Genomic DNA, 24401 nt, shown 5'->3' with positions numbered 1-24401 from the left:
AAAAATGAAAATTTGATGTTTATCTGCTTACCCCCAGGGCATCCAAGATGTAGGTGACTTTGTTTCTTCAGTAGAACACAAATTATGATTTTTAACACCAGCCGTTGCCGTCTGTCAGTCGTATGCAATGGTAAAAAAATCTATGAGAGTAAAAAAAAACATGCACGGACAAATCCAAATTAAACCCTGCGGCTCGTGACGACACATTGATGTCCTAAGACACGAAACGATCAGTTTGTGCGAGAAACCGAACAGTATTTATATCATTTTTTACCTCTAAAACACCACTATGTTTCTCGCACAAACCGATCGTTTCGTGTCTTAGGACATCAATGTGTGGTCACGAGCTGCATGGTTTAATTTTGATTTGTCTGTGCATGTTTTTTTAACTCTTATAGATTGTGTTCCCATTGACATGCATTATACGGCTGACAGACCCCAACGGTTGGAGTTAAAAATCATCATTTGTGTTCTACTGATGAAACAAAGTCACCTACATCTTGGATGCCCTGGGGGTAAGCAGATAAACATCAAATTTTCATTTTTGGGTGAACTATCCCTTTAAAATAAAGTGTAACCAAATTCATTTAAGGGCATCATTATGTTAATGCATACACTCTTAATAATAAAGGTTCTTTATTGTTATTTATGGTTCCATGAAGAACCTTTTTACATCCATGGAACTCTTCCATTCCACAAAAGGTTCTTTAGATTATTAAAAATGGTCATTTTACTGAAAGATTATTTTGGGAACCAGAAATGGCCCTTCTCTGTGAAAATACTCTTTATTTTTAAGAGTGTAGTTGATGCGACCCTCACATCCAATCCATGCACACACCCTCATCTGACAAGGTCAGGAGCGCATCCCTCACCTCTCCAGAGCCTCTCTGACCAGCTCTTTGGCACTGGAGTGACTGGTGGCCAGAACGCTCTTATAGTTGGTCCCTTGACAAATGTCACTGCCAAATATCTTGAGGATCCCTGGGACAGTTCTCTGACTGGACAGCTCTGCAGGGTCGTCCGCTGCCTGCAGTTCTAGGGTTCTGGCTTCCTGACCCTGCCGACCGCTTCGCAGAACAGGACTTCGGTTAAACACCGTGGTCAGCCTGTTGTTGTGTCGCCGTATCTTGCTCTTGGCTGGCTGCCTGACTCCAGTGCTCTCCACAGACTGAGCCGTGCTGTCAGACGCGCTGGACCTACGACAGATATGGTTAAGATCATTTTAAAAGCCCGCCACATATGTGCACATCTGCACACAGTCTAATTCAGATGCAACAATGACATACTGAGTTTAATAGGTGGCAGATCATATACAAGCCCTTGCTGAGAAGACAGTTTCACTGCCTGAGGTAAATAACTGTGAATAAAGGTTTGACACTTTTCATACAAAGTCTAAAGTTAAGTTGCATATCAATTTAAAGGGTTAGTTCACCCAAAAATGAAATTTCTGTCAAAAAATAAAATAACAACTTTATTCAACAATTTCAAAACTCTGCTTCATGAAGCTTCGAAGCTTTACGAATTTTTTGTTTCGAATCAGTGGTTTGGTGCATGTATCAAACTGCCAAAGTCACGCCCCCCAGTGGTAAACCATTGAAAATGTTGAAATGTTTCAAAACACTTAAGAAGTCACAAAGCCTCGTTGACTGAAATCACGTGACTTTGGTTGTTTGATACATGCTCCGAAACATTGATTCGAAACAAAAGATTTGTAAAGCTTTGAAGCTTCATGAAGTGCTTTGAAATCATCCATCACTAGATATTGTTGAATAAAGTTGTTTTTTTTTTTGTTGGTTTTGCACAAAAAGTATTCTTGTTGCTTCATAACATTAAGGTTGAACCACTGCAGTCACGTGAACTGTTTTAAATTTGGGCATTGAAAAAAGAAATGATCTTGCTGGCAATGCAGACCTCACTGAGAAATCAGATTTTATCAAAAATATCTTAATTTGTGTTCTGAAGATCTTACGAAGTTCTTACAGGTGTGGAACAACATGAGGGCGAGGAATTAATGACTGAATTTTCATTTTTTGGGTGAACTAAATTTTTAAACTAGCATCTACTTTATCTCTAGGTTGTTGGTTATAATTTAACACGAATGACAGATGACTACAAGATTTTATCAATTCTAACACTTTTCAAAATTGGTAATAAATATGATTTCATTAAAGTATCTAAGAGAAGGATTTTCACTCATCTGCTAATTAATATATTTTAGAAAAAATATTTTAAAAAATGTAATGCTGACACCATTTGACTGGATTTTACTGTATTAACAAGTTTACATTTTATTAAAAATATACAATTAAGATAATAATAAGAATACATTTTAAATATGAATAAGTATTAAAATAGTAGGTAAGACAGTATAAGGTCTAATGTGTGAACAATCGTTAATGAATTAGTTAACATGAACTAACTATGAGCAATACATATTTACAACATCTATTAACCTTGACATTGATATGAAAATCCAGTTGTTCATTGTTTGTTCATGTTAGTTCACAATGCATTAATTGTTAAGAAATACAACTTTTTTTTAAAATAATTAATTAATAAATGTTGAAATTAGCATTGAGATTAGTAAATGCTGTATCAGTAGTTCTTGCTAACTAATTCATTAACTAATGTTAACAAATGAAATGTCTTACCAAATAATTTATTTATTATTAGCTACTTTAAGGCTTTTATATGAGATTCTCCTATGTAAATATTTTAATAGGCTATCACTATTACTGATAGTAAATAACTTATACCAAAAGATGGAGAGAGAGAGAGAGAGAGAGAGAGAGAGAGAGAGAGAGAGAGAGAAGTTATGTTCTAATCTCCTCATTCACACGGAAGATGCAGTTATGTTACTGTAGAAGGCAGCAAATTCAGTGCCAAGTCTCAAATGTAGGCTACAGTAATTTCTAGTTTTACACTAAACGTTTTTCAGGCCAAGGACCTGAGACATGCATTCTCTAAACACTATATGATTTATAGCTTAAATGAATTCTAACAAAATGTCTTTTTAGTGAAATGTTTGGACAAAAAGCGTTTTTACTATATTTAATAATAAATACATTTATTAATAATGATTCAATCCCCACAAATATTTTTGCAGTCACTTCTTTTTAGAGTCACTTCTTTAAAAGTAAATGAATGCAATCTATGCACAAGTGCAGATATTAATAACTCACTGTAGAGATCCGTTGCTGGCCTTTCTGCCCAGCATCGCCAGGCGTCTCTTGGGCGAGCGGATCAATAACCCAACGGGAAAGCCGAGCGCTTGTTTAGAGATGTGATTGCTTCTCTCCTCCGAGATCATTTTAACATGTGCAGAAATATCATGTATGTATTATTGCAAATGTCAAGACTGTTTTTAAAAACTATATCGCAGTCTGTCTGCTCCGCGTGCTGTCAAAATAACTCGCGTCAGTGCAACACATGTTGCGCGCACTGCTGGAATAACTTGTAACTTTAAGCGCTAAACATCATCACTCGTCCTGCCTCCTCATGCCAGTCCTTTGGTCGCTTTCATAAACATATTCCATTGCGAAGTTTAAGAAGGAAAAAAAACAATTATCCACTTCGGCATTAAATAAATGTTGATGAATTATCCAGACCGGTTTGAAGAAGTCCTCTTTAATTCGACATGTCCTTGAGAATAAAACTAATGATAATCCGTTACAATAAACGACAGCATTTCTGTCCGTCCTAATGCCCGTGTTGAGTGTCTGCTGTCCCGTGTGTGTGTTTGGGTCCCGTTTGAAAAGTTAAGCGCTACTATACTGACGTCACGGGGGCGTCTGAGAACTCTAACCGGAAGTCTAATCCTACTATGGTGAGGGTTTAGCTCATGAATATTTATTAGGTTATGTGAATGGAGTCTAGATAGATAGATAGATATTTTCATTTACTTGTCTTTCAGTAGTCTTAAAGGATTAGTTCACTTTCAAACAAAATGTTCCTGTAATTTACTCACCCCCATGTCATCCAAGATGTCCATGTCTTTCTTTCTTCAGTCAAAAAGAAATGGTTTTTGATGAAAACATTCCAGGATTTTTCTCCTTATAGTGGACTTCAATGGAGCCCAAACAGTTGAAGGTCAAAATTACAGTTTACAGCAATTCCAGATGAGAAATAAGGGTCTTATCTAGAGAAACCATCGCTCATTTTCTAAAATAAATAAATAAATAAAGTTTTAAGTTTTAACCATAAATTTTAACTCACTCTCTTCTCTATTTGAATTCCAGAAGTGTAGACACTGCTAAGTGTATTACTGCCCTCCTCAGGTCAAAGTTTGAACTAAACTGTCATATACAATATGCTAGTGCAAGTATAAAACAATTAGTTCAAACTTTAACCTGTGGAGGGCAGTAATACACTTAGCAGTGTCTACACTTCTGGAATTCAAATAGAGAAAAGAGCTAGTTCAAGATGAGCATTTATTGTTAAAACTTATAATTATAATTATTATTATTTTATTTTTTTTTCCTAAAATGACTGATGGTTTCTCTAGATAAGACCCTTATTCCTCATCTGGTATCGTTTAAAGCCCTTTGAAGCTGCACTGAAACTGTCATTTTGACCTTCAACCGTTTGGGCTCCATTGAAGTCCACTATATATAGGGAAAATCCTGGAATGTTTTCATCAAAAACCTTAATTTCTTTTCGACTTAAGGAAGAAAGACATGAACATCTTGGATGACTATGAACTAAATTATAAAGAAATTTTAATTTGAAAGTGAACTAATCCTTTCAACCATTTTAATCACAAATCACTTTTCAGGAAATTAGCAAGAACTGAACAAAATTGTAGATAAAGTAACATAGCATGAAAAAGCCTTCACCTTTGTTTTCTTTAAATGTTTAAGCCATGTGGGTAAACTTGCAGACAGATTTCTACAGGAAGTCAGTTTTGTTCCTCGTCTTCAAACAGTTCATGAGTAGTTGAAAAATGTCTCCCAGATAGAGTTTAATGTGAGACCAAGTATTGACTATAAGGTTCAAATCTGCTCTTGACCAAGGCCAAAACATGAGCCTGATGGACTTGTGCTCATCACTTCTTGGTTGTCTATGCCTTTTTCTTCACTGTAAAAAAATGACCGTGATTTTAACAGTAAAAGACTGTAAAAATGCTGCGGTGAAAAACTGTTGATTGGTTTACAGAAAGTTTCCGTACTATATGCGGTGAATAACTTTAATAGATCTAATGGTACATTTAATGTAATTTTACGGTAAAATACTGTTAAATTCACAGTTTTTGGAAGTGAAAAATAACAATTCATTGTAAAATTTACAGTGAAAAACCGTAAATTGACATTCCCACAATTCCCTGCGTGACACTTCACATTTGATATATTTTTGTTGAAATAACTGTTTCTTCTTAGTTTTTCTCATTTTTTTCCTAATCAGTTATGTTCATTAGGGTTTTATGTTACATCTAATGTTGTTAAATTAATGTTTATTGCATTTTTTAAATTTCATGCATGTTACCATGATGGTGTTTAGTGTGTGTGTGAATGACACTGTGTGCACCTTCTATATATTAGTGTTGTCCTTCTCAGCTTGTGGAAAATCTGCTTGTGATGAACTTTGATTCATCATGTGACTCTTATCACCACTGTGTTTGGTGACTGTCAGTGTATTATAAAGGTACAAAACAGATATTAGTACTTCATTAGGTTGGTAAATTAACATTATATCAATTAATGAAATACGTTATTTTACCGTAAATTTAACAGATTTAAAATGTAAAATTCACATGTAACTCTGTATGTTTACGGTTTGATGTCATTTTTACAGTATTGTTCTGGTAACCACAGCTGCCGGTATTTTTCCGTAGAAACAACTGGATATTTTTTACAGTGTTCCTTTTCTCTGTGGCACAGATTTATTGTATTTCTCAGCAGATTTTTGAAGACACCACAGAACTTGTGATTCATTGTGACTCATCGCTCCTCACACACAACTTCCTATATTCTCCCAAAAACTTCATTCTGTCTTTGATGTTTTTCTGAGAGTATATTTGCTTAAATTTCCTGACCAATAATTTGTAAGACAATTAAAAGCTTAGTGTTTAACCATTTTGGGCTTGGCCCATTTTTCTTTGCCCATAATATACAACACTGAATTCATATTAATGAGCACAAACTCCGCCACAGTAGAGACCTTATTTAGGGGCTTTTAAAATGGGGTCTGTGGGACCTCCAGGGGTGCACAAAAGAGTGATGGAGGTCTGTAGAAAAGTCTAGAGAAAAACTGTTAAAAAAAAAAAAAAAAAAAAAAAAAAATGCCATAAAACAGAGTGGAACTATTTTGTAGGCTCTTAAGCACTTAAATGATTGACATACTCAAATATCATTCATTTAAATATAAACAGATATGCTTTATGTTATTAGTAGCTTCACTGTATGTGAGTATGAAGGACAGGCGGAAGATCTGATGTGAGGTGTAAGGAAAAGGGAAGGGTGGGAGAGGATTTCCCTTGCCCGGGTGTGAAAGGACTCAACAACGTAAAATATGCAAAACATCTCTGCTTTCTCATATTCGCTCATTCTACAAGCATTTTTTTGCATTTAACTTCCACAAGCCCTGTTTTAATTTTACATAACAGATTTGAGGTGTCCTCCATCTAGTGGCAGTAGCTGTAACTCCCCTGAGACAGTTTGTTTCCTCCTCCAAGAGCTGTTTGAATCTCAGACAACCAATCAGTTCTCCACTGGACAGCATTCAAATATCCCTGGGAGTTCTTCTTAGTGGAGGTATTTTGTACACTCAATTTATTCATTTAGGGCTATTAACTCAATACCAAATGAAAGGAATTTATAAATTATGAGTAGAATTATTTGTATAAATCCCTTAAGTAACCACAAATGACTGTAACTGGTCCATCACTTAAGTAATGCATGACAAAGGTGTGCAACATCTAAATTTCTGATGCTTGTATAAGCGTTAAGATTGCACTTAATTTGTGTAATTAAATTATTATAAACGACACATACAGCTTATAGGTTGTTTTTAAACTATCCACAAAATGAGTTGTAATTTGCGCAAAATATCACACTTTTACAGCTTTGGCTGCGTGTACAAGTAAACTATATTGGGACACTTGACCATTACACCAACAGGGACTGTGTTGACTCACATTCTAAACATATGGGGTTTCCAGTTCATCTCAAATGTGTTGGATGGGGTTGAGGTCAGGGCTCTTTGCAGACCATTTAAAGTTCTTCCACAAAGTTCTCAACTCATCCAACCATGTCTTTATGGACCTTGTGGCACAGTCATACTGGAATAGAAAAGGGTTTTCCCCAAACGATTACCACAAAGTTGTAAGAATATCATTGACCAAAACGTCTTGGTATGCTGACCCAGGTGAAAAAAGCTACATTTCAATAATGTACTTAAGTACAAAATTAGTGCACAAAAATAGAGCACTTTAAGTACTAAAAATTCTTTAGTTCTTTTTTAAGATAATCTTAAGAACATCTAAGTGTGCTCAACTGTGCTATTTTGAGACACCATGAAATATGAACTAAAATGTGCTTTTAATATTACCATCTCTGTATTTAAAAAAAAATATATTTAGTTACCACTTGTAGTACACTACAGGTTCAAATGTACTTTTAGTAACTAAATATTTTTTAAATACAGAGATAATATATTAAAATCACATTTAAGTTCATATTGTATCAAAATAGCACAGTTGAGTACACTTAGATGTTCTTAAGATTATCTTAAAAAAGAACTAAAGAATTTTTAGCACATTATGTACAAAATTAGTGCACAAAAATAGAGCACTTTAAGTACATTATTGAAATGTACCTTTTTTTTTTCACCTGGCGAAGCATTAAGAGTTCCCTTCACTGGAAATAAGGGGCTTATAGCCCAACCCCTGAAAACAGCCTCATATCATGATCCCTTCACCACCAAAGTTTACATTTGGCACAATGCAGCCAGGCTGGTAACGTTCTGTTGCATCTGCCAAACCCAGACTCGCCAAACAGAGAAGCGCGATTCATCACTCCACAGAACATGTTTCCACTGCTTCAGAGTCCAGTGGCATGATGTGCTTTACACTCTTGACTTGAGTCACTCTATCCAATGCTTGGCATTGTACTTGGTAACGTGAGGCTTGCATGCAGCTGCTCGACATTAGAAACCCGTTCCATCAAGCTCACAGCACAATTTGTGTGCTGATGTTAATGCCAGTGGAAGTTTAGATCTCTAGCTATAGAGTGTTGGCAAAAATGCTTCCAAATCCCAATAATACCACTTACATTTGACTGTGGAATATCCAGCAGGGATGAAATTTCACAAACTGAATTATTGCAAAGTTGGCATCCTATCACAGTACCACACTTGAACTCACCAAGATCTTCAGAACGACACTTTTCACATTTGTAAATGAGGAATGCTTTATTTTACACCTGTGGCAATGCATCTGATTGAAACACCTAAATTCAATAATTAAGAAGAAAGTCACAATACTTCATATAGTGTATCTTGACTTATAGTCAGTTATCAGAAAAAGTACTTGTGTTCCATTAAAAAAAGCCACCCGGTAAAAAAAATAGCTGCCCCCTGCTCAGGGTATGTACTTGGATGTGTGAAATGCAGAAAAATTCCGAGTATGGGGCACCATATTTGGCTACACGTCACATTCACTTTCAAACACAAATGCAGTTTCTCTTCCTTTGCTATATGTGAATTTTGACAGTCACATGAACGGCCTATTTCACTCAACAATGGCCTGTTTCAATGTGATGAGTCGGCATGTGTGTATTTAAACTTCATCTTTGGTGATTTTGATCATTCCTCTTCAGGCGGCCATTGAGTAAAACGATTTGCCTGTCCAGGTAAGCCTGAATTCACATACATTGAGATTCATTCAGAGTACAGAAATACATGAAGAATGTCTCCACTGTTGATGTTCTATAGGTTTGTGCAGTATAAATGCAATTCTGGATTTACGACATCAGATACATGCTCCCATTTGGGAAAAAAAAAAAAAAATCCACATTTGTCCACATTTTTTTCTTCATTTTTATTCATGACAAATACAGGTTTTAAAACGGGAACAAAATGAAAACACTTCACTAAACTAAAATCGTATAAAGATTTGGGATTTAGCATACAGAGGGAAAATAAGAGATAAAGCAGTGTAGAGACCTTTAAGGCTTCCAGTCAAAATACTGAACTAAACCGATCTTCAATATTTCCAATGTGTAAAAGTGAGAGCGGACTGTACAGAGCAAACATGCCACAAAGTATTTTATTCATTCTGAATGCATACTAACAGAAATAATGGTGGACTTGCATGTGCATCTATGCCAGCGTATAGCAGTAAGACCAAAGAAAAACCAAACAAACATAATAAAAAGAACACGGAAGGTCCTGTGGAAACGCTGAAAAGGGGCTACAGAACCATTTTACATTTACATCTTTATCATATAGGCCACTACATCTGTGGTTCACCTTGTTTTAAAGCAGCAGAGCTGAGTTGTAGGATGGAGGTCTTCAGTTCTTCCTCTTGCAGCCGTTCAAACTCCCCCTGATGTACACAAATGGTCAGAAAGAGCTCGATTAGTGCGTGAAACCAAACACATTTCCAGCACAAAGTACATTTCACAAGTTCTGGAAATAAACAAAAAACTCCATTCTTTCATTAACAACTTTTTAAAAATGATCAAACCACTTTTTTAATTTTAAGATAAATGGTCTTTTGTCCAATCAAAATTTGATCACTTTTAGTAATATTCTCTTTATTTTACCCTCTTATCATTGGTTTAAATCTTCATATTTTCAATAGCAGCAGCAATAGTAACTGCTCAGCTGTAAGTAAAATGATTGAAGGTAAGCACACAAATAAAACCATGAAATATTGAAAGAATTGATATCCCCTCGTCTAAACGGCCAGACTTTGACATTAGGTGGCTGATCTTGCTCTGAAAGCATGCACTGCTATCTTAAGGACAACACAAGTAGGGAATTTAAACAAAACACGAGAGAGAAATAAAGTAAAAGTTTACTTCAAAAAAGACACACCTGCATTAAAACACAAGCTAATTCACACTAGGGCTGAGAGATATAGCCAATATTCCCAATAGATTCAGCGTTGGTAAAAAATTAATCACCATTGTGAAAAATCGCAACAATTTTAATGCTATATAAGGCCATTATTGAGAGCGTGCAGTCCATTCGAATACAAAAGGTTGGTCGGACACCCGAAGTACAGGCTTTAGAATGAGGTTTTCCCAATTTAAAAGCCAGTCACAAAATTGCACAAAGAATTGGTAAGTATAACTGATTCCCATAAATCGATTCAAAACTGTGATTTAACAAATGGGTAAATATTAACAAAGTCCTATTTTAAGGAAAGTTTGTTCACTCGGCGGCCATATTTTCAATGTCTCCAGGCAGCTATTTCGGCATCCAAGACTAAGTCTAATCTATTTGAATGTTGAGAATGGCTAGGCGAACTCAATTTAACACATTTCATATCAGCAACAAAATATGACTGTCCACTAAATTTTGTTTCTTATGCTCAAACAGCATTAAAAAAAACAACAACTTATTTTTCATGTTAGATGAGCCAATGCGCATGTGCAGTCCTAAGCGCAAGTCTCAGGTTTCTATGGGAACCAAAGCTTCTAACGGCAGCTGCAGTGATGCAATGACTATCAATCAACGATTTATCTTTTACTTAAAAGGCGGGATGTATCCCACCATATTGCACGTTGCGGTTTCTCCCATTCATAACTAAGAGGAGTGAACCGTTGTTCTATCTATAGCCTTTGATATTACCCATTTATTACCAACATTTCTGTGTATTGTTAAATCTATGAAAATTATAATTTTGTACTCATTCTTCTATTACAATTTCCATTATTCACGTATTTACATTTTTTAATCTTGTACTAATTTTGAACATTATGATGGTGGATTGGTTGAAATGATGGTTGCTCTACTACTAAAAAAAAAAAAAAAACGTTGCTGTTAAAGCCAACCTTTAAAGCATTTGAGAGTAAACAGAGTACTTTGAATAAAATGCAAAGATGTGCATAAACTGAAAATGAACATAAAAAAAAAAAAAAAAGAACTTGCACATGCTCAATTGAGGTGGATTTTTTTTTTAATGCGATAAGACAGACAAACTATGACGCAAACACATTTACAGAATAAATTCCTCAATGTGCAACAAAAAAAACTTGGACTTTGCCTCAACAGAGGATGTGATTGGACAACTAGTCTAAGCAGTGGACCAATCACATCACAGCATCTCAAATATTGGTTTGGTGGTTCTGAAATGCCTGAGCTAAAGTCTGTCATCAAAATTATTGGGTTTAATTTCCTTCCAGAAGCATCGAACATGATTGTGTTCCCAAACACCACCATCCAAACTCAAGAGAAAATTACAGCATTCATCTGTGCGCTTTGAGGCTCAAGTCATTTATTATGGAGGGAAAGAAGAGCCACAGTTTCTTGCATTTTTATGAAAGTGACGATTTGGTTCCTTCTACACATTGGAGTGTAAACACTGCTTTATTTGCAAATATTTTATGCGATATTCCAAGTTAAATTTGCAACTTTGAATGGAAACCAGCTAGCAAGTAAAATAGATATGTTTGTTTAGCTATATCGCCCAGCCCTAATTCAAACCTATTACTTCTTACTAAACAGGCAAAATGAAAATAAGCGACACAAACAAGGAGAAAGAACTGTTTTGAGCGTGATTTGGTTTGATAGGTTACTGTGGGATATCAATTGGGCTCATCAGTAAACCTGACACTTTACATCCACCCGTTTAGGTGTAGAGTAAGCCATTGGCACTTGAAACCAACAAAAAGCAAAACTGAGGACAATTAAAACTGGGAAAAAAGAGATAGGGTAAATAAACATCAAGCTCTGAGACACGTTCACAGGCAACAGCATTCAAATGGATGTGGGTAGTGAAAGGAGTACCTTGGGTGAGTACCTGCACAGATTGACAGTATCCTTGATTTCTAAATGGGCTTTTCATGGGGGTCGCTCACAACACCAACGCTGTGTGAGGTGTGGAAGTCAGCTGCAATAATTCATTAACCCTACACTTCCATCATCCCAAAGCTATCGGATCTCAACTTTAAGAACAGACGGTATTAAAAGTGAAACATATCCATGTAACTCCAACAAAAAAGAAAGAAAATGAATAAATATATCAGTATTCATTGCAGTTCAATGAACTTTCTGGACCTCTTATGAACACCTTATAGACATCAGATGGTAAAATGCTGTGTGTTTATGCATGTACTGTACATACATATGCGCACACAATCATTTTATATGTGCAATAGATGTGCAAACAAAGTTATCCACTAGTTTAATCTTACTGCGAGCATAGAGTAAACATGTTGAGGTAGTAAAGGCAGAGTTAGGAAAAAACTAAAAAAAGAAAAGGAAAAAAATAAACACGTAAATTTGGAAGAGAACTTGTCTAAAGAGACAGATGTATGACCGATACAAAACGAGGTACCTCCAAGCATGTTTTTCAGGGCTACACTGGCCTTTCCCTCTGGGTTTGTTTCTTTCTACTTTCTTCCGTTTCATCAGCCTAGTCCCCATCTTCAGTGCATACTTACGATGCACTATTAAAAAACAGGAAGAAAAATCACAGACAGAACTGAAAGAAAAAGGGGGGAAGGGGAGAGGGGGAGAGACCCGGGGCGGGGAGGACGGTGCACTTACCTGGGGCTGATCTGAGGTCCTATCAGATCAGTTTTAATTGGACTGTGTGTCACCTTCAGAATGTAGCTCTTGGGCGGTGCCGTTCACTTCCGCTTTGGGAGGCTCGGCCTCCATGGGCTCGGGCTTGGAGAGCTCATTTGACTTCTCAACAGAGCCCTTTCTGCTGCTCCTTTTCTCATCTGAGGAGTCCTTGTGCTCTGAGAGAGGAGGCATAACCACATTCAGTAAACGTACATGGCTCTCTGGGCAATATTCAAGACAAAAAGCTTTAGATTTCGAGAGTTTTAATGAATCGTTGCATCAGAAGTTTTGAAATGTTTCATTTGTCATCACTATTTTTGCCTGTATTAACCCTTACAATCATACTGGTGTGATCAATGAATCACGTGACATATCACAACTACTCAGTGTTTTCAAACATGTTTGGCCCAAATCGGAATGAACTGCAGCACTGATAGATTTTGATCAACGTGCACTTGACGCAGCCATGCACAGAAGACCAAAAGTCCAAGGTGAGGATTTGTTAATTTTTTTCCCTGTAAAGTTTTCCATTCCCTCATTTTAAGTAAATTATGTTCACGATAAAATGATTTGTTCCCTCCTTTTGATTTAACTGAAACAAGGGAACAAAATAGTTCAACGTGGCCACAATTTACCAAAACGAGGAAATTAGTAAGTCGAGGTCCTGATTTACTAAAATGAAAAAATGAATTCTTAATTCGTGGCCATGTATTTCTGTCCGCAAGACAGGGACATTTTAAACATCTCCTTTTATGGTCTGAAAAACAAAGAACATCAAAAGTAAATGACTTAATTTTCATTTTTGGGTGAACTAATCATTTAAGGGGGAAAAAAATCCTGAAGGTGGGACAAAAAAAAAAAAAAAAAAAAAAAGTGATACAAAAAAAAAAAAAAAGTGATACAAAAAAAAAAAAAATATCTAAAGGCCAACAAACACTCAATGCTCTGATCAAAAACTTTGCAATAAAAACAAAAAACACAGTCTTCTCTTCTGGAACTAATTTACATTAAATGCCAGACCTTTGTCCTTAGAGGATTTTTCCTTGTCTCTGTCTCCTCTGTCCTTTTCTCTGTCTCTGCTGCGGTGCCGGTGGCTCTTGCGTTCAGAGCTGCGGGACCTCCTCCTCTCCCTGCTCCGAGAGCGGCGCTTCCTGTCTGAGCGGTCCCGGCTGCGCCTCCTCTCTCGGTCACGACTCCTGTATCCATCAGCATAACTTTAATCAAGGACTGCCACAACAGGTGAACACTAGATATATTAAAGTACATTCAACCAGATTTGTTACGACGAAAATAATTTGTCAACTGCTAAGCTAAAATATTAAAGTTTATAAAAGATTAAAAAAAAAAAAAAAAAAACTGGAAAATTAGCAGTATTGCCTTGGAAAAAACATAAGATTAGTAAAAGTTACAAAAAATAAGTGTTGAAAAAAGTAAAAATGGCAAAAGCACAAAAAAAAAAAATAGTATAGTATAAGTATATATGAAAAAATCTAATTAAATATATTAATATTTACTAAAATACTATATAAATATTAAAACAGCATTCTTTACTTAAAGGGATAGTTCACCCAAAAATGAAAATTTGATATTTATCTGCTTACTCCCAGGGCATCCAAGATGTAGGTGACACTGTTTCTTCAGTGGAACACAAATGATGATTTTTAACACCAACCGTTGCCGTCTGTCAGCCGTATAATGCATGTGAAGTGATCACTTCCGTCATCAGACTTCACTAACCGGATGCGAAGGGCAGTTGGACATAGTGGTGTTTTAGAGGTTTTAAAAAAAATTATATAAATACTGTTCGGTTTCTCGCACAAATCAATCGTTTCGTCTGGTGTTAAAAATCATCATTTGTGTTCTACTGAAGAAACAAAGTCACCTACTTCTTGGATGCACTGTAGGAAAGCAGATAAACATCAAATTTTCATTTTTGGGTGAACTATCCCTTTAATAAATTAGCCATTTTAACAAACAAATCTATTTTGAACAGCTCAGCTGGTGTATATAGGAGCAGTGTGAAAGTTGAGCACCTGCTGCGCTTCCTGTCGCGTTCCTTACTCCTGGACCTCCTCCTGTCTCTTGAGCGGCTCCTGCGGCGGTCTGATGCACGGCTGGAGTGTCTACTGTTGGAGTGACTCCTCCTGCTGCGCCTGTCCCTTTCCCGTTCCCTGTCCCGATCCCTCTCCCGCTCACGTTCCCTCTCCTTCTCACGCTCTCTCTCCCTCTCCTTTTCTCGCTCTTTCTCCCTTTCCTCCTCCTCTTTGCGTTTTTTCTCACGTTCCTCCCTTTCACGTTCCCGGTCCTCCCTCTCCTTCTTCCCTCTGTCATCTTTCTCCGGGTCCTCTGAGCGCCGACGCAGCTTTTCCTGTGGGGTCAAACAGAAAACCATACTGTAAACATGGCCAATTTTTGATCACTCCATCCAAAAAATGCATTACGGCACTGTTGATTTTTTTCCCTGATGTTTTCTTCAAATTTTGTGTTTTATGACTTAAAAAAGGTACACTACGTAACTTTTTTCTACAAAATTATGTATAAATACATAATGAATCCTACCTCCGAAACATGTTTTTTGTCTTACCCAGATTCACTATGGTAAGCCTGTTACAATTTTAGACCTATCGGGATAGTTTTTGCAGGAAACATACTTCACTCACCTATGTCTCTTCATATCTGTTAATAGAGAAAAGTTGCTTCGGCTATTTTGACGTGTGTATGGTGTGGGAGCAGATTAGGTTAGTTGTCACAAGTGAGAAAGTTTGATATGGCTTCTGCTGGCAAATAGAGAACATCACAGAACTCGTAATAAAACAAGATATTTTATTGAACAGATATATGTATATGTAGCTCTCTAACAGTTCATGGTAAAGCAATATTTATCACAATTTATTATCACAATTATGTAAGCTCGCAAATGCGAGAATTTTTTTGAATTGTGAGAGAGTTACAATTACCTTTTTTACTTTTTATTCAGCGGCAGAACCTATGTGCCTATGCATAGAGGTGTATTGAGTCTAAGTTAAATAAGTGATATCTGGTTGCAAAAATAAAATTAATTTAAAAATACATAAATATGTGAAGGGTATACACAGTTATTTTAAACCAATTTATGCTTTAATAACATTGCTATTATCTAATTTTTACAATAATCTTACTGTCAAAAACACCTACATATATATATATTATATATAAAAAAAAGCATAATAGCAAATAATTTACAATTTTATTGAGCATGAAAAAATAAACATTAAAAATTGAAGCTCAAATCCAGAATTATCAGCCTGCACACTGGTGAAAAAAGTAGTTCTGTCATATGTTATTTATTTACTTTTCCTGCTGTTTTAGGTTTTTGCCATAGTATCGTTTAAGTATCGGTATCGTGATATTTAAGTTAGGTATTGTATCGAAGTCAAAATTTTGGTATCGTGACAACACTACTTAGCAGCAAGAAAAACAAAACTTTTGTGAATGGGTTATATACATAGCAAAAGAGCGTTCACTTTTTAATCACTGCAGCTGTCAATCACTTCAGTGCAATCTCACGAAGCTCTGCACTGTTGTGAAAACTGCACAATCAATCTCTTACTGGCCTTATATTGCATCAAAATTATTAGTTAGCAAGTTACTTAGGTAGCATCTTAATTAACAATTAACATTTGCTGCATACATCGGAGCAGTTAATAGCATTAGCTAACTGCTGCAAGTGGCAACACAAAACTAAACATCACCATTGACAACAATACTCTCACATGTCAAACCTCAGCATTCCAGAACATCACACTTTCTGTATGTAACGATAATTGTTTCTGGCCAGTGATAAACTCTTTGTTCTTGGCTAAAGAAAAACTGATGAACTTTTTTAAAAATTATTTTCAAGGACAACAATATTTTCCAGGACATTTTACATTTTCTCTAATGTTCCATGTGTTCTCCAGGACTGGAAAGTTTTCCAGGATGAGTGGGAACACTGACCACTGTATTTTATCTCAATTATCATATTTCCATAATTGTTGAAATCTAAAAATCACAACTGAAACTAAAATTTGATTAATCTCAAAGCCCTAACTGATATTTTTTGTTCAGCACTACATTGTGAAGTATAGGACTGGCCAAAATATCCATACCAGAGTCTAATTCACAAGTTTGACCATCAACTAACCTTCAGTTCCTCCACTGTGGATTTGATTTTAGCATATCCCATATGCTGCTTGCCCATTAGATGGTCGTCCACTCTGGACTGAGCGTCACCGACTATGAGGAAAGCGCCACACACTTCGCACACCTCCATCTGCTTCTCCTGAGCCGCAAAGCTCTCAATCGTCTGACAAAGAAAACATGCTTGAGTGAAAGCTCATGATATAAGTGTATGTTCTACAATTAAAACACAAAGAGAGAAAGCTCTAACTCACAGAAGGAGTGGAACTGAGCTGCTCCCGCTCTTCCTTCAGCTGCTCCACCAGCTTCATCATGCCCTGTGCCTCCTCAACACGGCCCTCTGAGCCCAACTCTTCAATCTGAACACACAAACACAGTTACGTCTCAGAGCCTCTTCAACACATCCATGTTCACTTCTTAATTTATCACTCTAGAGAACTAGTACCTGAACAACAAGCTCTTCAATCTTCTCTGTGAGGACCTGCGCTTTCTCCTCGTTCTTCCCAGACGGACCTGGTGCCTAGAAATCAGTTCAAACGGAGTTAGTTTAAGCAGTGTACAAACTAAGTAGTTTTCATTACAGTTCAGTATATGTATGTTTATGTGCATGTGTGTGCGTGCGTATATATATATATGGTCAAAGTTGACTGTTAAAATAAATCTGCATTGTTTATCTTTTTGATCTTTAATTCATAAAATTAGCAAAAATCTAACCTTTCATTGAAGGAAAGAATTGAAAGTGTAAAAAAAAAAAAAAACGCATTATGAAAAATGTTTTTCTCAAACACGTTGTACAATTATTAGCACCCTAGAATTTTTAATGAGTAAAATAATCTCAAGTATATTCCCATTCATATTTATATATACAGCTATGGAAAAAATTAAGAGACCACTCCAAGTTCAGAAATCAATGTTAAGTGGTCTCTTAATTTTTTCCATAGCTGTATATATTTTTTAGGACACCAGGGTGAAATTTCAGTCATTAATTACTCACCCTCATGTTGTTCTACACCCGTAAGAACTTCATTAATCTTTGGAACACAAATTAAGATATTTTCTTGAAATCCAAGAGGTTTTTTATCCTCCATTTAAAGAAACAAAATTGTCCAGAAAGGTACTAAAGACATGGTTAAAATAGTCCATGTGACTACAGTGGTTCAACCTTAATGTTATGAAGCGATGGGAATATTTTTTGTGCGCAAAACAACAAAAAAAAATAACGACTTTATACAACGCTTTTTTCTTTTCCATGCCAGTCTATTATGCAGTTTGTGCAGTGCTGCATTTCCATGTTTACGTCCGAACGCCAGCTCATTATTGGCTGGCTCCTGCGTCAGCATCACACGCATGCGTCATGCTGCTCATGTGAAGAGTTGTCAGCCAATACTGAGCCGCTGTTCGGACGCAGAACCTGGAAGCTGCAACGAAAATAGCGTAGCAGGGGAGAGACAAATTTGTTGAATAAAGTCGTTATTTTTGTTTCGTGCAAAAAAAAGTATTTTTGTCACTTCATAACATTAAGGTTGAACCACTGTAGTCACAAACTATTTTAATCATGTTCTTACTACTGTTGTGGACATTGAATGTACTAATTTTGTTACAATGGTGGATAAAAAAACCCTCAGATTTCCTCAAAATATCTTAATTTGTGTTCTGAAGATGAACGAAGGTCTTACAAGTGTGGAACGACATGAGGTTGAGTAATTAATGACAATTTTCATTTTTGGGTGAACTAACCCTTTAAGCGTATTTATGACTGGATTCTCTGATTGGGTACAGCTCTAAGGCTGTGTGTCCACCAAAGTGTTTTAGCCAGCTGAAAACACTAGGTGCTCTGCTTAAAACACCCATAGTGAGCGCTTCAGCTGCGCAGCGTTATTTTGTTTTCAGTTGAGAGGCTTTGTTGCTATGATACACTCTGATTGGACGACTGGCTAAAAAGTGACAGTGATGAGAGCAGCGTTTTACTCAAAATTGAACATTCTTCAACTCAAGGCGACCAGTCATATATGCCGAACTCTCAGTGCTTGAGCGTGAAAAAGACGCTCACCACCTCGTTACGTTCCTGCCGTTTAAAAAATGTGGTGTTCCCATTGAAAAAGTACGGTAACAGCTGGAAAAAACGCTTTGGTGGACAGACGGACTAATAAAGCACCAGGCTATAAATCAGTTCTAAAAAATGTACAAGACAAAACCTTAAAGACAGCGACTGCCATGAAAGGTCATACCCCAGAGTTCTGCTGGGCTTGTGACAGGGCGAGACGCGCGTGGCCCCTCCGAATCCTGCGCTCCACCTCGGCTAGGAGACTCTGCAGGTACCGCAGGAAGTCTCGCTCATACCCTTCCTTCATGAAGCGGGAGCTCTTCTCATACCTGAGACATCAATAGTCAGGCTTCAAACAACACTCTTTCCAAACAACACTGAAGACTGTACAAGGATCAAGAATGTGTCCAGATCACATACAATTTCATTTATTTATAACCATTAAATCTGGGGGTTCAATAAGACATTTTAAACCATTAAGAATTTTTGCTTTAAAACATTTTACATTTTTTTTAAGAACAATTCTCATACCAAAATGCAAAATATACATATTATATAAAATGCATCTAATACAGCTGCTGAATTTAATTAATGGTGACTTCGCAGCATTTTGAACTGTTTTAACGAGCACCACTATTGAAAATAATAGGAATTACAAAAAAATAAAAACGTAAAACATCTGTACAGGTTTTAGAGTAATGATTTTATTTTGCATTTTAGTGGTGAGGGTCATAAAATGGCTTTTTATTCTTTACAACTTTTTTTGGTGGTGAAAAGTAATCTGGACATGTGATTTTCATGGCATTCACACAGAGTATTAACTTACATTTTTCTCAAGTTTTCATCATGGATTTTTTCACAAGGACCTGGAATATAAAACGATTCATTACGATGTGGAAGGCAAGAATAAAACAAGATGAATGCATTTAAGAATCCGTCCTTACCCAAGTCTGACCGTGTGTTTGTGAACAGTTCAGCAGGGCAAAAGCCACACAGGTAATATTTGCAGACCTGCAGAAAAGAGAAAACCCTCACATTAAGCACTCATTGGTAATCCAAGGCCTCTTTTGTACATTTTTGTGGTTTGTCAAAAAAAAAAAAAATTACATTAACACCAAAATTAGGCCATGAGCTCTGCTGTAGGTGCTGAGACCACCAAACAAATCTCCAGTCACCCGTCTGTGGCCAACAGAGGGACTCTTTTAAATTAAGAGATCAAGAGATAATCACAACTAGATACAAGAACATTCACATGACAAACTGAACTGTTTCTCAGTTTAAGTGAACATAATTTTCACCAAAACACTGTTGCTACAGTAAAATTGTTTTAGTACGATATTAAACGGTGTGAGCGACAACACTTGTGAAAAAACTGCACTTAAATGTATCGAATGTGAACTTGCAGTGTACTTCAGATCTTAAGTAGAATTTAAAAAATAAATAAAAAAAAACTACGACTTGAAGATCAGGAAATCTTAATGAAATAAAGGCCATTTAAGTAACACTTCAGTACACTATTGAAAGTGTACTTTGAATAATGTGAAATTAAATTAAAAGTTTAAGTACATTTTAAATGATTCGGTTTAGAAAATATACATGTTTTAAAGTACACTTATTTTGATGTTTTGACTAACAAATACATTTGATGATTCTAAATGTAATGTTTTAATATTAAATTTAAAATATTTCAAATGTACTGATTGCCACATCGCTATGAGCATTTACAAATATATGTAAATTTACGACACATAAGTTCAACTGATTGCATTTAATATAAATTTAAACACATTTAAACTTAATTGCAAAAACATTCAAAGTAGTTTACATTTAGTTACTTTTAATTCGCACTTTTAAAGTATATTTGTTACTTAAGTGGTTTTAAAAGTGTGCTAAGGTGTATTTTTCAAAGGGTCTGTCATGAACATTATAATCCAGTTTTATATGATTTTACAGTAAGCAGCAAAAACTCTCCTACATATTATGCGAGTGGGGCAAGACTCGTCCATTAGATTGGTACATTAATATTAAATGTTAAAAACATCAACTAATAATTCCCTAAATAGTTAACAGCATTAACTTTAGCATGACTTTTTTCCTTGAGAAAAACAGAATCGATACAAATTCGGTTGAACCGAATCTCAAGCTTATGAATCGAAATCGAAACGAATCGTGAGATGTGTGTCAGTTACTAAGTCTTACTAGTAGTTAATAGCAAAAGTTTGACAGTTAACCGTCGTTTGCGCGTTAATAATAGTTATTTGCCTTCCGATAAACAGAAGTAGATGAAGGCGGGACGCAGTGCACGCGCATGTGTTCAACAATGAGGCACGAGCCTAGCGCGTGCTAACTGATCCAAACACCCAAGACAAACGGAGCATCGCTCAGATCAGTTCATATGTAAACAAACACATCTACACAAGTTCGTCAAGTCGTTTAGTGCCCTACAGAGTTCAGATATTTCACAACAATAAATGAACCGCGGCTGCTGATTCTCCGTCATCTCACTTACAGTCTCGTCATCCCAGCGAACATTACAGCGCTTCTCATCCGGAGCCAAGTTCCGGTCCCGACCCATTAACTCATCGAGTAACTGGGCTGCGGAAAGCATCGTGCCTCGCCTCTACTTCTGGTCCACTATAAGAGAGTCGTATTATTCATTTACAGAGTAACGAACACCGCGTCCCCTGCTCTCTGATCTGGACAACAAAATGGCAGATCTGAAGCACGCAGCGGATGTTACCCATAATCCAGCGCGAGGAACAGTCGTCGTTAGAGCGCCATCTTGCGTACGGGATGACGAGTCTTTTTCAAATGAATACAGGAGCAGAGCAAGACAAAGGGACACATACATTAAGAAATAATGTCCTGTCCAAAAAAACTAACGCACATTTCTATAGTGGATTTATTTTTTAATAGTCATAGTATTACAGTTCAAATGTTTGGGGTCAAGAAAAGTGTATTATTCAGAAGGTGCCTTTATAACCTTTATAAGTAATACAAAACGTTGGGTTAAATATGGACAAACCCAGCAGGTTGGGTTAAAGGGCACCTATTATGCCCTCTTTCACAAGATGTAATATAAGTCTCTGGTCCGGTCAAGTTTCAGCTTAAAATACCCCACAAATTTGCCCCTATTTGGGGGTGAGTAAAAACATGCCTTTTACTATATTAATATATTGCTGGCTAAAAAAATAAATCCAAAATTGGTTGAAAAAAATGGCTGGGTGAAAACAACCCAACCTCTGGGTTTGTCCATATTTAACCCAGCATATTTTAGAGTGACAAGAAATACATTAAATTGACCAAAAAGTTGGTCAAAAAATTGACAGAAAAAGACTTTTACAATGTTACAAATATATGAAGCAACATGACTGTTTAAAGAAATGTATCTTGATCATCAAATTCTCATATTAGATTGATTTCTGAAGGATCATGTGACACTGAAGACTGGAGTAATGATGCTGAAAATTCAGCTTTAATCACAGGAATAAATGACATTTTACTATATTAAAATAAAAAAACTGTTATTTTGATATTTCACAACATTGCTTGTAAAATATAATTTATTTTTACTTTAAAATCTTTTTTGTAAATGTATCTCGTATTCATGTGCTACACTTGCATTATATAAATATTAATACAAGTTCAACAGTTTCCATTCAATCTTTTTGGAAACTCGGCTGCTCATCTTCATCCCTCCCTACACAATCACCAGAGTAAAATATATTTACAAAAAAGAAACGAATCTGACAACATCCTGCTGATATTCTTGATGTGATCAACAAGATGATCTTCAAACCAACATCGAGAAACATTCAGACACACAAACACAACAGGAAACAGGAAGTGAAGTCGCTTCAGACAGTGAGTTCATACAATGATCACAGAAAACACATGAGAGAGAAGAAACAGTCAGTGTGTGTGTTGTTTAATGTGACACAGAGACACTGAAGAGTTTGTATTATAAAGTGTAAATCCAGCACAGAGGGGTTGATCAGTGAATGTGTGTGTGAATGTGTGTGTCAGTCAGTGTTGTTTAATGTGACACAGAGACACTGAAGAGTTATAAAGTGTAAATCCAGCACAGAGGGGTTGATCAGTGAATGTGTGTGTGAATGTGTGTAAGTGTGTGAGTGTGAGTGTGTGTGTGTCAGAGACGCTGTAGAAGGACAGAGTGCCGGCCGACACGTCCACAAACACTCCTGCTCTCTTACTGACTGGAGCAGAAGATATGACAGTTTCCTTATTATTGTGACGGACAGTGAATCCGTGATCAGAGCATTCAAGACTCCAGGACTTCTCATTCCATCCAAACAAACAGTCACCACTCACTCCTTTCCTCTGGATTCCTTTATAAGCCACTGATATTACAGTATAATCTCCACTCCATTCAGCCTCCCAGTAACAGCGTCCAGTCAGAGTCTCTCCACACAGAACCTGAGGATAATCAAATCTCTCTGGATGATCAGGATACGACTGATTCTGTCCCACATTCGTCACCTTCCTGTTCTCCTCAGACAGAACGAGTCGACGGTTCACTGTGTTTGGATCCAGTGTGAGATCACAGGCGTCTGAACACAACAACAACATTTACAACAACAACATTTACAACAAACACTCAAACTGTGAGAGTGACCACTTACATTTTTGTAATCCTGCTGTCATCCTGAACTCTCCTCCGTGATCCACACTAGAAAACACACACACACACACACACACACACACACACACACACACACACACACACACACACACACACACACACACACACACACACACAATATTATTATCATCATTATTGTGTTTTCTTCACTATTATTGTCTCTCATTTCTGAATCTCACATTATAATTTTTTAGGAGGATCAATAAAGATCATCACAGATTCTCATTGATTCAGTCTGTTTAACCCTTCAATCACCATAGCAACCATCCAGATTCCCCTAGCAACCGTACAGGAACATGAAAAGTCATAACTCAACACCAGATTATCATACTGATGTATTAAAATATCCATAGCAACGGTCTGTGACACCTAGCAACCGCCAGGAACACCTGGCAAACTACCTACCAATGGCCTAGCAGCCATCCAGAGCAACATAGCAACTGCCTAGCAACCACCCAATACACCCTAACAACTGCCTAGCAATACCATAGCAACCACTCAGAACATCCTAGCAACCACCTAGGAATGCCCTAGCAACATCCTAGCAACCACGCAGAACACCCTAGCAACTGCCTACCAAAGCCCTAGCAACCACCAATAACACCTTTGTAACCACATAGCAATGCCTTAGCAACCACACAGAATACCTTAGCAGTGACCTAGCAACTCCATAGCAACTACCCAGAACACCCTAGCAATACCATAGAAACCACTAAAATCACCCTGGCAACTGCCTAGTAACCACCCAGAATACCCCAGCAACTACCTAGCAGGCACTCACAACACCCTAGTAACCACCTA

At 36.7% G+C, this 24401-nt stretch overlaps 3 protein-coding genes across 3 annotated transcripts in view; all 3 read right to left on the bottom strand.

Moving 5' to 3' along the window:
• Positions 1-3716, bottom strand: part of radil2a (Ras association and DIL domains 2a) — a 39870-nt gene extending 36154 nt beyond the window's left edge. Inside the window, exons 1-2 of the mRNA XM_067382754.1 lie at positions 3183-3716; positions 873-1196 (exon numbers count right to left, since the gene is read on the bottom strand). Of these exons, the coding sequence (XP_067238855.1) occupies positions 873-1196; positions 3183-3310 (452 nt within the window). The 5' untranslated portion in view covers positions 3311-3716. The remainder of the gene's footprint in view (positions 1-872; positions 1197-3182) is intronic.
• Positions 3717-8542: 4826 nt separating this feature from the next.
• Positions 8543-21641, bottom strand: luc7l3 (LUC7-like 3 pre-mRNA splicing factor). Its single transcript, XM_067382768.1, has 11 exons — positions 21447-21641; positions 19882-19948; positions 19764-19803; positions 19122-19266; positions 17339-17413; positions 17148-17252; positions 16898-17059; positions 14769-15103; positions 13756-13931; positions 12715-12911; positions 8543-9541 (listed from the first exon to the last, which is right to left on the bottom strand). Exons 1-10 carry the CDS (start codon positions 21543-21545, stop codon positions 12748-12750), a joined length of 1368 nt encoding a protein of 455 aa, XP_067238869.1. The 5' UTR covers positions 21546-21641; the 3' UTR covers positions 8543-9541; positions 12715-12747.
• A 123-nt stretch (positions 21642-21764) lies between these two features.
• LOC137017951 (uncharacterized) overlaps positions 21765-24401 on the bottom strand; it is a 45533-nt gene continuing 42896 nt past the window's right edge. The window contains exons 8-9 of the mRNA XM_067382755.1: positions 23581-23627; positions 21765-23508 (exon numbers count right to left, since the gene is read on the bottom strand). Coding sequence (XP_067238856.1) covers positions 22964-23508; positions 23581-23627 — 592 coding nt within the window. The 3' untranslated portion in view covers positions 21765-22963. The remainder of the gene's footprint in view (positions 23509-23580; positions 23628-24401) is intronic.

The sequence above is a fragment of the Chanodichthys erythropterus genome, chromosome 3, assembly GCF_024489055.1.
Source record: "Chanodichthys erythropterus isolate Z2021 chromosome 3, ASM2448905v1, whole genome shotgun sequence".
Lineage (NCBI taxonomy): Eukaryota > Metazoa > Chordata > Actinopteri > Cypriniformes > Xenocyprididae > Chanodichthys > Chanodichthys erythropterus.
Note: the sequence above shows the minus strand (reverse complement) of the source record. Positions and strands in the feature narration are given on the sequence as shown.

What these genes read in the sequence shown, in the direction of transcription:
- luc7l3 (XM_067382768.1), bottom strand. Translation starts at nt 21,545, where the DNA reads ATGCTTTCCGCAGCCCAGTTACTCGATGAGTTAATGGGTCGGGACCGG. An exon ending in TTCGCTGGGATGACGAGACT is followed by an intron (nt 19,949 to 21,446) that starts GTAAGTGAGATG and finishes TCTTTTCTGCAG; the next exon opens with GTCTGCAAATATTACCTGTG. An exon ending in GATGAAAACTTGAGAAAAAT is followed by an intron (nt 19,267 to 19,763) that starts GTAAGTTAATAC and finishes TTGATGTCTCAG; the next exon opens with GTATGAGAAGAGCTCCCGCT.